The sequence below is a fragment of the Poeciliopsis prolifica genome, unplaced genomic scaffold, assembly GCF_027474105.1.
Source record: "Poeciliopsis prolifica strain line A6 unplaced genomic scaffold, Auburn_PproV2 SCAFFOLD008, whole genome shotgun sequence".
Classification (NCBI taxonomy): domain Eukaryota; kingdom Metazoa; phylum Chordata; class Actinopteri; order Cyprinodontiformes; family Poeciliidae; genus Poeciliopsis; species Poeciliopsis prolifica.
The window spans coordinates 14,937,501-14,954,968 of NW_026562383.1; the positions used below are offsets into that span (position 1 = coordinate 14,937,501).

The window sequence follows — 17,468 nt, forward strand, 5'->3', positions numbered from 1 at the left end:
ACCTCTGGGGCTCAGCTTGGCTTTGACATGAAAGAGGATGGTTTGTGTCATTCGTGGACAGCCCTGGAGGAGTGAGTTAGGTCTTAAATGAAGCTGTGCATGTAAAAATTTGAGAATTAAACCCTATTAAATTTCTCTCATTTCATTTCACATGAAACAAAATGGTATCTCTTTTGGACTTTGAAAATTGTGCTGCATCAAGACTTAGTAATTACATTGGGATGATCAGCTTCTGCTTCAGCTTACACACAGTCTAAATGAAACATTCCTATGTTTAATATACACACAGAAAAGATTAATTCAAGCTTGCTAGTACTTATACTTGATGGTGCTGCAATACCAGAGATGTTAGTAAGTGTATTACATTAAGTGCAATAAACATGAGATGGGCGGTAATAGTGACCAACAAACTGGTGGATTGAATGGATTTAGCAAGGAAACCAGGACAAGAGAGAATGCTGTATATACCTTACATTAAAGGTGCAGTATGTAACTTTTATATATATATAAAAAAAAGTTTTTTACACATTGCCTAAAACTGTCACCCCGTCATGACAATGTATAATGAGAGATAATCTGTGAAAAGATTGATCTCCTTCACCTCCTTTAGCTATCTTAGCAACTTTGCTTTGTAGTGAGTATGTTATGTCGTGATTGTGACAATGATATTTTTTATACACAGTCAGTTTTACTAATTAGGATTTAATTCACTATATAATATAGCTGTAAATGTAGTTGTCTAAATGTTTTTCAAAGGACACCACCAGTCATTTCACCCGTTCTCTCCAGTTTTCTCTCAGCTAGATGTTGTTTTGCTCCAAGCGGTCACTTCAAGTTAATGTTACATATGTATTGATGGGTAGAGGAAGAAAAGGATGATAAAATGATACAGCAGCCACAATAAAACATTTTTTCATTCATTTGGCTTGGACAATGAGAAGACGAATGAAGACTGTAGCTAATTGAGGACACAGTTTGATAATTTTGCATGAACATATATTGTTAAATTGTGTCTATTTAAATACACACCATTTACTGAGTGGCTATAAAACTGAAGTAAACTGGCCTGTGTTCATCAACTTGGCCATCAAAGCTGAATCTCTTTCTGGGTTAATATTTTAATTCATAAAAGGTTCTGCAAACATTAGCAGGACATTTTTACCAACAGAAGGCCCACATAAAAGGAAAGTTTCCTACCTGAAAAAACTTTACTCATGAACAGCACCCAGGGGTCTGTATTGTTATTGCCTGCTGGAGCTATCTGCTTTACATCAACTGTGTCATGTCTTTGTCCGTCAGTCTGGGTAATTCATTCCCCCGAGGAGACAACAAAGTGTTTGCAACAGAGAGTGTTTTAGGTGAGTTTATTTTCAGGAAGCTCGCCCACATTTTCTGCACAGGACCTCTTGCATATAACCTTTGGCTATATTATACTAGAAATAACTTTACTTGTGAAGAAAACAAATTCAGCACAGTAAGCTACAAAGTCTGACATTCATTTAAAAAGTGTTTTAAAATCACTGCAAATAATGAAAAATCCCATTTATGTCTCATACCTGCACTGACATTTAGATAAAATTTAAATTTTCAGGCTCCAAAATATGATATACATTACCATTTAACCTGGCATATGTATATAATTGGATATATTTGTGAAGCACAGAGAGACCATGTTTTTGAAAGACGAGTGATGATTGAACTTTATCGGCTGTGTGTAACCTCTGGAGCTCAACGTAATGAAACGGTACTTTGGTTTGAACTGCTGGCAGGGGATGATTCTGTGATCGCGGAGAGCTTCCTGCATCACACATTCTTTAAGCCTGGAAGGAAGAAAGAAATTTCAGACATACTAATGTTTATGTCAGAAAACAGATGTTGATCATGAATGGAATTCTCTATGGCAAAATGTTTTTTTTTTTAATCTAACCAATAGTTTAAAAAAAATGTTTGACACAAAAAGCTAAAAATATATATATATTTTTTTTTTCTTGTCAGCCTCAGTGGGGTTGACATGATGTAGAACAGCTATAAGAGAAAGAATGTATGCAGAGAAGAAAATAACTTTTTCTGTTGTCCCAAAGTTTTGTTTTGTTTTGGGTTTTTTTTCTAGTTTTTTGTTATTCATGTTCTGATAACAAATAGTACTAAGGTTAAAATACTACTTTGACCACAACTTAAGATCAAGTAAAACTGGGTAACAAAGAGCTACTCTTTCATTTTGAATTCATTATTTTCTTACAGGACTAAAAGTTAGGACAGTAACATTTAAGCTAACATGTGGATCAACTTGTGCATTGTATTTTTCTTTCTTTCTTTTTTTTTGAAGAAGTGCTACACTCGTCAATCAATTAGTCACTCTTTTGTCCATACAAACACAAAAGAGCCCTCTTCACCACCTGCTCCCCCACAACAGAGAAATGTGCACAAGCTTATAGATGTGGAAACAAAGAAAGCACTGCCTTAATCATAACTGTCTGAGACTGTCTGTAATGGAGCTTGTGGATATGATAAATATGAAAATAAAAGACCCAATTAAAGTAGGACTAAAAATAAAATTCCAACCACAAACATCTTTGAAAGGAACAGCAGTCATTACCACTAGTTTTTGCAAATAGAAGATCAAATGAGGATGTAGATAAGGGGTTTTCCATACTACTTAGGTCAGGAATCAGGCACATGAATTCAAAATTTTATTTTTACTGACTGCACTGAATTTTTTATTTTTTTTTAATCTGTTGTCTAGAAAAGCCACAATTTCACAACTCTCAATTCCCCAGCACCTATGTGACCAACTTGGGCATATGTGCACATTTCATTGTACATCCTTCTATTAGAAGCCCAATAAAAGGGGATTTATTTTTATATTTTTAGGCATTTTGCTAAGGAGCATGATGTGTTCATTTCAGTTTCTTATTGTAATAATTGATGAACCCCTTGAGAACAGCAGCAGCTGTTCCAAAGATTACAATAAATTTGCGGACTGAGAGCAGGCAGTGGCCTAAGGGAAATGTGACTTAACCATAAGACGTGTTTCCTCCTTCAAATTCTGATGATTAAGCTATGCAGGTGCTCCCAAGCTTAACATCCTTGATACCGGTCTCTTCTATTCATTACTCAGAACACAGATATGCTGCTGACACAATAATGAACCTCCACCATCTTGCCATTGAAGTTTGTTTCATGCTCAGAATAATCGGAGAACTCTCCTGATCTATCATCTGTAAATGTGAAGAGAAAAGAAAACATTCAACTACAAGATCATACAAAGTTTAGAAGTGTGACGTTTTTACATTTTGATAACCTTATTTAGTGTAAAAAACACCTGGTTTTTTGACTTGTTGCTGATCAGCCTGGATATTCACTTCATGTGTTTGGAATGCCACCAGAACATTGTGGTTCCAGGAGATTTTCCTCCAAAATCTCCTGGAACCACGGAAGACATGTCAGCTTAAAGTCAAGTTAAAATTAATGTTGCATTAGTTATTTAGTTATAATCTTCTCCAGGACATACTTAGATCATATCCTTAATGCAGAGAAATTCAATAACACTGTTCAATTCACCATTTTGCTTCTTGATGTTGTTGCACTTTTGGTGGTTTCTAATACGGAGAATTTTCATACCTGCTTTTAAAACAGATGATCCATCCATCCATCCATCCATCCATCCATCCATCCATCCATCCATCCATCCATCCATCCATCCATCCATCCATCCATCCATCCATCCATCCATCCATCCATCCATCCATCCATCCATCCATCCATCCATCCATCCATCCATCCATCCATCCATCCATCCATCCATCCATCCATCCATCCATCCATCCATCCATCCATCCATCCATCCATCCATCCATCCATCCATCCATCCATCCATCCATCCATCCATCCATCCATCCATCCATCATCCATCCATCCATCCATCCATCCATCCATCCATCCATCCATCCATCCATCCATCCATCCATCCATCCATCCATCCATCCATCCATCCATCCATCCATCGTCTGCCGCTTATCCGAGGTCGGGTCGCGGTGTAGCAGTTTCAGATGGGAGGCTCAGACTTCCCTCTCCCCAGCCACTTCTTCCAGCTCCTCCAGGGGAACCCCAAGGCTTTTCCAGGCCAGCTGGGAGACATAGACCCTCCACCATGTCCTGGGTCTTCCCCGGGGCCTCCTCCCAGTGGGAGGAACACCTAACCAGGGAGGCATCCAGGAGGCATCCTGACCAGATGCCTGAGCCACATCAACTGGCTCCTCTCGATGTGGAGGAGCAGCGGCTCTACTCTGAGTTCCTCCCGGATGACCAAGCTTCTCATCCTATCTCTAAGGGAGAGCCTAGCCACCCTATGGAGAAAACCCATTTCGACCACTTGTATCCATCATCTCGTTCTTTCAGTCACGACCCCAAAGTTCATGACCATAGATGAGGGTAGGAACATAGATCGACCAGTAAATCGAGAGCTTTGCTATTTGGCTCAGCTCTCTCTTCACCACGACCAACCAGTACAGTGCCCACTTCAAGGCAGACTTTGCGCCAATCTGCCTATTGATCTCCCGCTCCTTTCTTCCCTCATTCGTGAACAAGATCCCAAGATGCTTGATCTCCTCCACTTGGGGCAGGACTGTGAACAGCTCCAGCGAGACCTGAAAATCACCACATGATGACACCAACAGGACCACATCATCTGCAAAATGCAAAGATGTGATCCTGAGGCCACTAAAACGGATCCCCTCAACATCTTGGCTGCGCCTAGAAATTCTGTCCATGAATGTAATGAACGGAATTGGTGACAAAGGGCAGCCCTGGCGGAGTCCAACTCTCACCGGAAACAAGCCCGACTTATTGCCGGCGATGCGGACCAGACTCTGTCACTGGTCATACTGGGACCTGACAGCCCATATCAAAGGGCTCAGTAGTTTCTATAGCTTATTCTCATATATACAGTACTGAAAATGTATTTTAGGTTATAAATAGCTTGTTGTTGTTTTGTATAAAATAGTTTGTATTATTTGATTAAGAACCAGCAGATAAGCTCTTGCAGTCACATTGCTCCAATGACAGAGGTCCATACTACATTAAAACAAATAATTTCCAGCTTTTGGGGCATATTTAATTAGTTCAAAATCATTATTCACAATTTAAAGATTTCAATAGCATGTTGTTTATCAAGGAAATGTATTCTTCAGCAGTTTTTCAACAATTTTGTGTTTCATAGCAATAAAATTTATATTAGTTCATTTTCTTCAATCCTTGTTTTCCAGACTGGAAACAAAAATGTTGCTTTACGAATGAAAAGATGATAAAGTAAGTTTGAATCTCAGCTTCAGGACAAACAAAATCTTTACAGGCTTTCATAAATGGAGAAATCACTCTGAAATTCAACCAAAGTCACACCTGCAGGCACCAGGAGTACAAATTACTTTCAGTTTTATATATTATAGTTTATTTAGGTAGAGAAACCTGCTATAAAATGGTCTGCGAAACTGTCTTGACACATTTTTAAGGGGATTTTGTGGGGTTTTTTTTTGTCGAGTAGCCACCACAGTTATCAATTATATAGTTTTATCGACCCATGAACTTGCTGCAGATCCTTTAGACGAAGTAAATTTGGATGAAGTCTGAGTTTCAGACTTCATCTTTTTTTCTTTTTGAAGATTTTCTTTACACTAGGTGTTTCTGATTTGATCAATATCACCACCCTCCGCCTCTCGGTACTATTGGAGGTCTACTTCATCACCAGAGGAAAACAATTTCATCCACTGGCTCCACCTCATTCTCCATTCGACTGTGAGGAGAGTGCATGTGGAAAAGGGTGGGCAACAAGCTTTATTTTCCCTTCTGCAGGCTTCAAGTCAACAGGCTAAAAAGCTTCTCTTCAATGTGTGGCAAAAAGGAGGAGTTGAGTTCTGGGCAGCTGCTGCACTGACACAGAGACAACCGAAATCTGTGAGTATTGTCTGGCACTGGAGAAAGGGAGATGGAGGAGTGAAGGATCTGAGCCACAGAGAGGTAAGTCTCTCCGGCTTCTCAAAGTGATTACCTCTGGGAGTGGAGTCGTCGCTTCACATCTGCAATTATCACGCCTGTCTATCTCTTGGTGAAGGACTGGTGATAGTTATGCTGATTATTTTTTGTCTCCGGAGTGATTCAGCTGTATTTATCATAAGTGAATCATTATGTAAATCGAATTTACCTTCTAAAAGGAGCACACTTCTTTTGATTTTATCAGACCGCTGTGCACTCAGACCTCAGTGTCTGCCAGCTGGAATTTTTTGACACATAAAACGGAACATGATTGTGAAAGCCACTGGGAGGAAATTGTGGTCTGCTGAGGGCTGCTAAGAAACTGCACTTGATCACGAAGCACTTGCCTTTGCAATTATGGTCAAAGCACCTACATCTGAATCAATCTCCCTGGGGTCAAACAAACCGATTGATGCCCAGGAGACTGCTGTCCAACAGGCAACGTCCAGCATGCTCAAAACGCCTCTCAAAGAGATCACTGTGTCTTTCATCAGGAGGACCAAAATCCATGGTTTGAAGTTCATATTCTGTCCGAACAAGTCGAAACCACAGCAGCTCATCTGGACTCTGGCCTTCTTTCTTTGCATAAGTCTTCTGTGCACCTGGTCCTGGAACCGGATCCTCTACCTGATGTCCTACCCTGCTGTCACAAAGATCTACATGGTTTGGGCTCACAATATGTCCTTCCCAGCTGTCACTTTCTGCAACAAGAATGTGTTTCGTGCATCTAGTATGACTCAGGATGACTTGTATCATAGTGGTTACTGGATGGACCTCATGTATCCCAACCACACTATCATAAAAAGGAGCCTGTCCATCCTGAAAGAAAGCCATAAACCAGCTCTCCTGGGTCTGCTGGACTTTCAGAACTACACCCCACCTCCTGATTATCTAGTCAACACCACGGAGATGATGAGTCGACTCAGCCACCAGCTGGAGGACATGCTGCTGGAGTGCAGGTTTCGTGGGGAGACCTGCACCTACAAAAACTTCAGCACTGTATGTAGAAAGAGAAGGATGGTGCTTGCCAGGTGTGGGTATGAGTGTTGCTTGCAAGGTGCATTAATAATTTATTTGACAAAGCCTCTTTAGAACAAGATTTCTCTCAGGCTGTTTTGAGGTGTTGATGTTTAGGAGGTGAAAAAAAAGCCAGTCCTGTTTTTTCTCTCAAACTTATTGTTTCTCATTAAAGAAAAGCCTCATAAGAAAACAAGTACAGTAGCTCACAGTCATTGTCTCGACGTAGGATGTCAATTTTTAAACATCCTTTATGTAACAGTGATCATTGAAAATTTGGAACGTACAGTGAAGATAATAATACTGAAAGACAAATATGAATGTCAATATATCAGGGATCATTCAAAATTTAAATAAAAAATGTTTTTCAAATTAAATATCTATATAGTATGAGGAAAAGGCATGGAGTCATATAACTAATGCAAACCTAAATTTTTGATGATCTGGATTCTAAGGTATAAATGAACTCACAGGCTGCATAATTTCCTCCAGGGCTTCAGCAGCAGCTTGACTTGGGCCTGCAAATTTTAAACCTAAAGTTATAGTTACCTTTATCAAAAGTATTTAAATTACTTTTAAAATTCTTTGAAAATGTGAATTTATTTAGAATTTAATCAAATTAACAAACAAAACCTGTGGTATTGAATTATTTCTGTGCAGTTTAGAATATTTAAGGCTTTTTAATTGAGTTGTTTCTTTCTTAGAATAAAACTTCAACAAACACTTTTTTACTTACACTTTATCTTAAATAAACATTATTGATGCAAAAAAATATATTAATCTTTCAGAATTATTTGGATTTTGCTTTGTTTCAGATCATCCAACAATTTTATTTCTAGATAAAGACAGCATCAATAAATGCAAAAAGCAAATTTCCTCTGGTGATTTCCTTTATTAGGGGAAATAAAGCTTTCTGAACTAGACTTGTTAAGGTCTATTTAAATAATAAATTAACTGTGATTAGCAACCCTTTTTGGAAAACTTGGTGCAATTTCAGCAGCTCGACCTAATTACTGCAATACCTGTAGCATCAGGAAATTCACTTAAATAGAGCCTATCTGACAATGAAAATAGGGATGAAATACGTCTCAGTGCAACACATCATTATTTCTACGTCTTTGGTGTGCCAGTGAACCACAGTGAGAGTCATTCGACAAATTTAGAAAACCCTGAGCAATGGGGAGATTTCCCAGAAGAAACAGACCTTCATAACTTATTTTAAGAACTGCAAGCCTCTTTTTCTGCCATTCAAGCCATCATTAGTGCTTCCACAGTAAGAAAGTGACTGGGTAAAATTACATTAATGGTAGAGTGCCAAACCAGCTTTTGAAGAATAAAATTCCATCTCATATTTAACCAACAATACTCTGATGGTTTCTCAGGACGTCAACCATAGTGGTAAAATGATGGTCTAGGTCTGTTTTGCTGCTTGATGATCTGGATGACTTGTAATTGATGGAAACATCAATTCAGTTCTCTACCATAAAATCCTCAAAGAGGTTGTTTGCCCATTGCAACCTTAAGCTAAAAGGCAGTTGGGTGATGCAGTAGGACAACAATCTATATTAATGTTGTTGTTTTTCAGGCTTTAACTAGTCCTGCTTCCCTCTCCACTCTTCAGTCTCTGACAGACCCAGTACTAAATGTGGGAGAGTTTTAAATGCAGCAATGTGTTTTACTGTTGATAGATTTGGCATACATAATTTACAAATTACTACCAATAAGGACACTTGTGTGGATTGGTTCGAAGGAGTGTTGTACTGATCTGATGGAGGAGCAAGGTGTTTAGAAAATGTGGCTGAGTGAAAACAAGTGGAAGGAATTTTACTTCACAAAATCAAGCAGAACAAATTTCAAATCTTTCACCATCAACTTCTAATTTGAAGTAGACTTATCAATAATATTCACAGCAACATTGTCACTTTTTTATACCCCATGTAAAATAATGTTTTACAGATGGTACAGATATAGTGATTTTTAACCATAGTTAAAAACCTGTGGTTTTTAACAACTTTTTGTAACCATAATTAAAAATCAAAAGATAGAAGAAAAACTTTTTTCTTCAGTGCAGTCACATTTAATGTACACTCTATCTGCAATTAAATCCAGCATGTTTCCTTGAGAGTGGAACCAATTAAACGGACCCCTGCAAAACAGATGATCAGGTCTTAGAATTAAATTTACTTCCACATATGTTTTGTAAACAATGGGACGCGAAAAATGTGGAAGGAGCAAATCAGAATCTGTGTATGTCATCAAAATTGTTAAGAGCTCTGCTGTATTTACCATGAAACAAGGTGCTTCTATTTCAATTTTAATATTATTAGTGCAGAGTCCAAATCAGATTCTGCTTAGGGTCTCATGTAAATTTTCTGAGTTTTGTAGGGTAGGCTACACAGTCAAACTCTATTTTTAGTGCCTGAAACTTGATTAGTGTTTAACCTAAACAGGTGACAGTGACAACTTTAAGCAGTTGGATATCTGAAATACAATTGTAGAAAGATCTCAATTGGCCACAACAGTTTCACTGTTACATTAAAATATCAGTGCAGAACTTCTACTGTATTAAAAAATAAAAATAAAAATCCATCTTCATAGCCAAAGACAGTCATATTTTGCATTTAAGCTGTGGTTGTGTCTGAAGCATCTCTTGTCGTAGCTGAAGTGTGACTTTCTGGCCCTGGTGTTTTATTTAAATTGCTGTGTAAAATTTTTAAAACTCACCAGTTAGATGGTTTCGAGTCACTTAGCAGACCTCATTATATGGCCTGCAGTGGGAAAAGGCTTAAAGCTCTGTCGAACAGCATCTGTCTGAGCTGCTCGAAAGCCTGTGTGAGTCGGGCACGGAACACTGACTCTGATCTCTGGAGATCAACTTTGCCCAGCTGCCTGGGTTTCCGCCAGCAGACCCTTTAACACAGCCTTGCTATAGAGGATAACTGATGAAAAGTCACCAAGAGCTGGAGTTTGTCTTTTCTGATGTGAGGTTGGTTTAGACAAGTGCTAAAGATACATAAATGGCTGAAAGCCATTGTCTGAGCTTTCTCCAGTTTTCTATGGTGTTGAGTTCTTCTAATACTTGAATGGCTCTAATCAATACACTGGAATTAATTATTTAATAAGCTGGAAATATAAGTCTTTATTGTAACTTTCTGCAGCAATTGTTTTATTTCTCTACTTTTGAGTAAGACGGAGGTCTTAAAACATGTGTTAACAAGAGATCAGCTCATATTATTTATTACAAATAATAATCTTTCTCAACTTTTTGTCACCACATGAATAAATGCATTGTGTTGCTACCATGTTATTGGCCCGTTTTTGTGTTACTAAGTTACTGAACAAATATACCCGATAAAATAATGATTATATGTATGAATTTATGATATTATTAAGCCATTTCTGCAAAGGTATTTTGTGTTAAATGTTTTAGTAGATCAACTATAACATATTCACTTGTTTTAGACTCCAATGTTTGTTTGTTTTTTGCTCATGAGATTCAATTGCGTGTGTAGAGCTACTGTAGTGATGGCTTTTTCATAGCTGTCCTGTTATAGTATGCTTATTTGCTGTGAACTCTCAACAACTTACAATGGCATCGCAGCAAACATTGCTATTTGTTGCAATGCGGTATGCTGTAAATGTTCACTATTTTGTAATATGTGTTGCCAGCCAGTTCTGCACTTTGATTCTGTCTCAATCTGATTCTAAGTAGGGGTTTGTGGAGTTTCTCGGTTTCAGTCAAATGAATTAGTTGTAATTTCATTATGGTGTATAAAACGAGACAGTGTTTCATTGTTTCAAGTCACCACTCAATAGACAGATTAGTGTTAGAAGATTATAAACACATAAACCACAATTAGAGAAAGACATAAAATAGATAGAATATAAAATAGGCGTATTGATGTGATGTGCATAATCTCAGCAGCATCAATTTAAAACAATTAAATTTAAGAATGAAAGGGGCGTTGTTGTCTGCTTGTTCAGCTTTGAATTTTATGCACCCGGAGAGGATTTATGGAGTTGGTGACAATATTGAGATCTCTGTTCCTGCAGAGGCTCAGAAACAAACCTCAGACAGAAGGTAAGGACGCTGCAAGGATCTTCCCAGCTCCTCTCACTGTCCTCTGCAGGGCGCTCTTGTTAGCCTATTGCAGATGGAGTACCATTCTGAAGTGCAGAATGCTCTGAGGATGGTTGTAGGAACAGTGTGGTTTGTTGCTCGGACATTGCGGTCTCTGCTAGGCCAGTTTCAAGTTCCCAGAGATCAATACTCCAAAGAATGTTATCTCTCTGTGCTGAACAATTGCTGATGTTAATATTGTGACCTTTGGAAGTTGATAATCATTGTTTTTTTTATTTTTTATTTGGCAACTTCTCCCTGTACACTGAATCATCATTTCTTTAAGTTAGTTCCACTATGTCTGCATCATTTGATTATGTAACTTTTTGGCATATCAATAGTATCATGCTAATTATTTCTAAAGATAAGTTAATTTTTAAGTTTTTCTAAAACAACATAACCATCCACACATGCTGCGGAAAAAGCTCTTTGAATGTGGAAGTTTTTTGGCGTAAAAAAAATACCTGCAGTGACTCTATATTAACCCTCTGCTGAATGACGTATTGACTATACAGTCTTCCGTGAGCGGGTCTTTTTGGACCCGTGTTTAAATCAATGTGTTTTCATGCTACTTTGGTCATTTTGATTCAAAATAATGTTTAGTATGAAATATTTTCATTTCACTTTTGTAAGCATTTTTATAAGTAATTGTACAAGATTTGTGATGATTTTTAGAACATTTGAAAAAAAAATGACAGCAATTTAACAACAGCAGTGTTGTAAAATAATGGAACGATGTGTATGTGGGTGTGTGTGTGTGAGGGAGTAAGGGGAGGTGGGAGGAGCACGTTTCTTGAAACTGGCTAGCGAACCAAGCTTGTTAACATTGCCATCTGTATTCTATTGTGCTGTGTGTATCACGCATGTGGGGGTGTGTATGTATGTGTTTTTATCCATCCATCCATCCATCCATCCATCCATCCATCCATCCATCCATCCATCCATCCATCCATCCATCCATCCATCCATCCATCCATCCATCCATCCATCCATCCATCCATCCATCCATCCATCTTCCGTTTATCTGAGGTCAGGTTGTGGGGTAGCAGCCTAAGATGGGAGGCCCACAGTTTGCGCTCCCCAGTCACTTGTTCCTGCTCCTCCAGGGGAATCCCAAGGATGTCTCTAATCTCTAATTGGACCCTCTTATGCATCAGAGGGTTAAATATTAAGAGCTGCTGTACTATTCTGGCATTGCTTCGATCCTAGTTAGAGGTTTCATCTGAGATCGGATAGATTTTTCTGTCTGAGTTTCTGATTCAAGGATGTTTAAACACTATATTTACAATAAGTCACTCAGGGGACTACTTTTCTTTGCAGTGAAATTGGGTAAAAATAGATGGCAGTTGCTGCCACCGAGGTGCATTCATTAATTTTCTAAACTAGTGCCTGTTCAAAGCCAGTGCTTCTTTCTCTGATAATCAGAAAACCTCTGCAATGACTACCTCTTCTACACAATTACATACTGACATGTAATACATCTTGTACTGGTGCACAGCTTGCAGTGGTGCTGTGGTGAGGTTGTTACTCATACTCATTCTCTTTTTGGGGCTTTTTTTGTTCTCTGTTTACAGATTTACACACGCTACGGGAAATGCTACACCTTCAACTCAGGGTTAGATGGCAACCCTCTGCTGACCACATTGAAAGGAGGCACAGGGAATGGCCTGGAAATCATGCTGGATATCCAGCAGGATGAATACCTGCCTGTTTGGGGGGAGACAGGTCAGTGCAACTTTAAACACTGTTCTTACTTATACTAACAGGTGAACAGACTTATGGAAACCTCTCCATATAAGGATCTACCAGTCCTTGCAAAAATATTCCCGCCCCTTGATTTCTTTCACATATTATCATGTTACAATCACAACCTTCTGAGTATTTAATTGGGATCTTCTGTAATTAAAGCAAAAGGAGAATTGTATTTTCCAATATTGTTGTAACGAAGCAAAAACCGTGTGGCTTGTATTTGTGATCAATACAAGCCACTTAAATACCACTAAACAAAACCTACTGAGAACAGACCCATAGAAAGCAATGCTTAAGAAAAAAACCTGCAAGAAGCTGCTGAATTCATACGACTTTGGGTCAACATTCAGCTTCCAGTGGGACAGCAAACCTAAAAAGCTTCAATGGAATGGTTTAATTCAAGCATATCCATGTGATAGAATGGCCCTGCCGGCCCTCAGAATTAAATCCAATTAAAAATAAGTAGCAAGGCTTCAAAATAGCTGTTTGTAGATGTTCTTCATCTAATCTGACTGAGTTTACATTGTCAGATTGCCAATTCATTTACACAGGAATGGGCAAAAATCCCCATCCATAGCTGTGAAACACTTATACAGAATTCTTTCATACCCTGAAAGAATTCAGGAGGTCTAAATACAAACTCATGGCAAAATACACTAAAACTATTTATTTATTTGTTTTAGTTGGTCTGTTGCTTAAAAACGACTCAAGTGATATTAATATTTTCAGAAGCACTATGGAAAAGATTTTAAAAAATTCATCTGTAGTATTGTATTGTTTTCTTATGTTTTATTGTTTCCATTGTTTTTCTTCAGGTGCACTACTGTGGTCCAATAACATGTGCTCTAATAAATCTCTATTGCAATATACAGGGACATTACTGGTTGTGAATCTATTTAAAGTGAACTAACACACCAGCAGTTTCATTGGTATTGTTTCACCCAGAAGGTTTTAAAACACTCTTATTGCAAAAATTGTTAATCATAGAGTGCTGAAACCGAAAAAAAACACCCACAGAGCGGCTTCCCTTTGATGGCCGTAAATGTTATATTTTCTGCCGTGCTGTATCCACAGATGAGACATCGTATGAAGCAGGCATCAAGGTTCAGATCCACAGCCAAGACGAGCCACCCTTCATTGACCAGCTGGGATTCGGTGTAGCCCCTGGTTTTCAAACTTTTGTGTCATGTCAGCAGCAACTGGTATCTAACAATCAGCCTCCAACCCCTTTTCTTTCCCACTCTGCCTCACTGAGTGTTTGTCCCCAAATTTTTTGCCAGCTAGTGTCCATTATCGCTGTGTGACAGTGCATGGAGCAAAATCAGATCGCTGATTTCCCCTCTCTGCGAAAAGTGGAGTTAGTGTGGTTTTCACTAAATGAAACTTGGGGAATTAAAGCAGCCAAGAATTATTGAAAGAGCAGGGCCAAGTAATGATTAGATGGAAGCATATGAGTGTAATGTTCCTTACAGAGCCAAAACCACTTAGGACTGCAAAGCATGCAAAAATATATGGCTGCTCAGACTGAGTCCTTTATTTTTAGCCAAGGAGGAAAAATATGAATGTGGCTTTTTGATCACTTCAAAACCTGTCAGCATTTACAAAGTGAAGTGCAGCATGTTTTATTTCAAAGTGCTTTTATTTGCAGGTTTCAAAAAGAAAAAAAATATCTTGCATCATCTTACAGTATCACCAGCTAAAAATAACAAAAAATCTGAAAACACTTGGATAAGTTCTTGAGGGAAAGGTGTAAAAAAGAAACGTGGCAGACTTCTTGTTATGATGGCTAGTTTTCCACTTCCAGCGGCTCTAAAAGCATACTTTTTTATGAGAGCAATGACCTACAGTTATTTTGCACAGACTTTGATTTAAGGACACAATTTTATGACGAGAAGAAATGCCTGTGGCAGGGTTTGTTGACTGCAGAAAATTTGCACGACAGCCCAGGCCCCACCGCCGTCAGTGAAGGATGAAAAGTAATAACTACATTGGAGCCTGAATTGATTGAAAGGGCCGTCATGGATAGTCATAACAGTGAGAACACATGGATTTCCAATCCAAATCTAATGAAACTCTCCAGCATTTGTATGATGTTGCCTGTAGTACAGATTCCCCATGTGTCTTTTTTTTTTCCTCTTTTCTAGGAAAACACACAAGACAAACATCGGTCATCTCGTTTTCAGACAGACGCAGGGACAGAAAAGGCAAAAAGCTTATGTTAAAAATGCAGTGGTGCTATAAAGAGCTTTACATTTTACAATGATTATAATAATTATGCCTTATGATCAACTGTATTTTTGCATTGTGCTCCTGGCTCATTAAAATTTCTAGCGCATAATCAGTTTTAGTGAAGTAAGGGATACTTGAGCTGTTAATCAAATTAATTTCCTTAGCAATTAATGAAGCCAGATTTGAATGATTTTGCTCCGAAAGTTAATCAGCTTGGCTGCTTCATCAGCATGAACCAAATGTTAATGTAGAATCTGTCTTGTTTGAGCAGAATAGCATGGGATGATTGAGGCATATTTTTGGCACTTGGACACCACAAAAAGATTATGCATTAAATTGTTGTGAAGAACTTGCTGTGAAAAATGAGACTCTCTTATTTTCTTCTTTTAAATGTCATCAGTGCTCAAAGTTTACCATCATTCAACTGTCTTCAACAAGCGAATCAGGTATATTAATCACCATCACAGTGTTTCATCCTGAGAGCAAAAGACCATAGATTAGTCATTAATAATCATGACACAAGCAGCCATAGCAGCAATGTGTTTAGGAATTGAAAGATGGGTGCATTAATTAGGTTATCATTAAAGTCTGGCAAACATTTATATCAGTTAGTGTCCTATGCTATGAGTACAGTATGCTGCCAATGTTGTAGTTTTAAGATAAACGAGATGTGATTTCCACATTTTCATTTGTGATTCCTTTTTCAGAGGAGTTGGATTTTAAAACCCGATCCTGAAACAGGACTGAGTTGAATTCAATCATTCATTGCATCACACCAGTCAGAATTTTGGTCTAACCCTGCCAACGTGTTTCATGATATGTAGAAGTTGAAACCTCTAAAGGATATCATCAAACCACTTTGCTATGCTGCATAGTTTTGCCCTTTCTCACTTTCAAACAACCTGAATAGATCTCAAAGATTTAGAAATTGCTCATTACATGTCTCTTCCTCCTCTGGTTTTCATTTTAATACCTCTACTGAAAATAGGACTTAACAATGGATCTCTAATCCAAACTGAATCCTACAGTGCAGCAGAGTTTTTGCTTGGGACGCTCACTTTTACAGGGTATTTTCCTGATGCAACTGATCCCTTTCTGCCCTTTACCTCAGTGTTGCTTGCCTTTTGGTTTCAATTATGATGTGGGCTGTGTTCCCTCACCCCTGACCCTAGATGAGACGTCCTATGAGGCCGGCATAAAGGTACAGCTTCATTCTCAGTCAGAGCCTCCTTTCCTCCATGAGCTGGGCTTTGGGGTCGCCCCCGGCTTCCAAACATTCGTTTCCACTCAAGAGCAGAGGGTAGTGTATGTGTGACTAGGCTTGCTGCATGCTGTGAAATACCATGTTGTTCAGTTCCTCCACACCTGTTAAGTTCCACTCTTTTATCCGTTGTTTTACCCTCCCTACAAGGAATGGATTCACGTGCCTCCCGCCTGTTCACCCTTCTGTGTGGCTGAAGCAACTACTTGCAACAGTTTCTGCTGTGTAGCCTCGACATCTTTGTCTTCTCTGTTCAGAAGTTAATGTGTGTAATTTCTTTAAGTTACATATCCAAGTCTGTATTCGAATTAAAATTTTGTTTGTTGTTCAGTTGTACCCCTTCCTTTTCATGTACAGCTTTGTCAGCATGAAGTCTTTGTTTTCGCTCATATATCTCAATAGAGCATAGTATAGAAACTCTGCTTTGTAGCATCTGAAAAGACCAGACAGTGTGATTCATTAGGTTTTATCCCCTGGTCTAGTCTAGCACATTGCTCGCTTGGGTGGGGGGTCCTATCTGGTGCATGTCCACATCTGAAAGACTGTGGGCTAGAAAGGGAGTTCAATAAAAGCTTAATCATGTTTGCCAGTTTAGCTCCACTCAATCAGTGAATTGCACTTCATCTCCGTCGCTCCCTATTGACTAAATAACCCTTTGATTGTTGGAGTTGGCCTGGCAAGAACTGCTAGATACACTGGAGACTTTCACTTGACCCCAATGTGACAATAGCACACAATTCTTTTGAGACATTTGCCAGGAAAAAAGCTTTTGGCACTGATTGCTGGTCAGCCCCATGTTGCAATGAAAACTACTGCAAAAATACTGCAAAGTCCTAAAGAAAGAAAAGATTGAAAGGGAACTGAAAATCTTGTTGGTAGTTAAATGTCAGTTTTTTCAGTACAATGGAAGCAGAAGATCTGAATGGACTCCAGACACACTGAAGCAAACATAAATTAATCAAATCACTGCAATTGTAAGCCTGAATAATACATATGAACAAAATTACTATTGTTCTGTTGAAGTTTTCTTTAGGTTCATAAATGTACAGACTAGCAAAAGTATAA

General features: G+C 38.5%; 1 protein-coding gene across 4 annotated transcripts in view; it reads left to right on the forward strand.

The window, feature by feature from the left end:
- Positions 1 to 17,468, forward strand: part of asic1c (acid-sensing (proton-gated) ion channel 1c) — a 99,828-nt gene that overhangs the window by 65,236 nt on the left and 17,124 nt on the right. For 2 of the 4 annotated variants that reach the window (XM_055032803.1, XM_055032804.1), the window contains exons 1-3: positions 6,385 to 7,026; positions 12,739 to 12,889; positions 13,988 to 14,115. In XM_055032803.1, the coding sequence (XP_054888778.1) occupies positions 6,385 to 7,026; positions 12,739 to 12,889; positions 13,988 to 14,115 (921 nt within the window). Of the gene's footprint in view, positions 1 to 6,384; positions 7,027 to 12,738; positions 12,890 to 13,987; positions 14,116 to 17,468 lie in introns of those variants that run through there. The other 2 variants (XM_055032805.1, XM_055032806.1) reach the window with 1 other exon arrangement.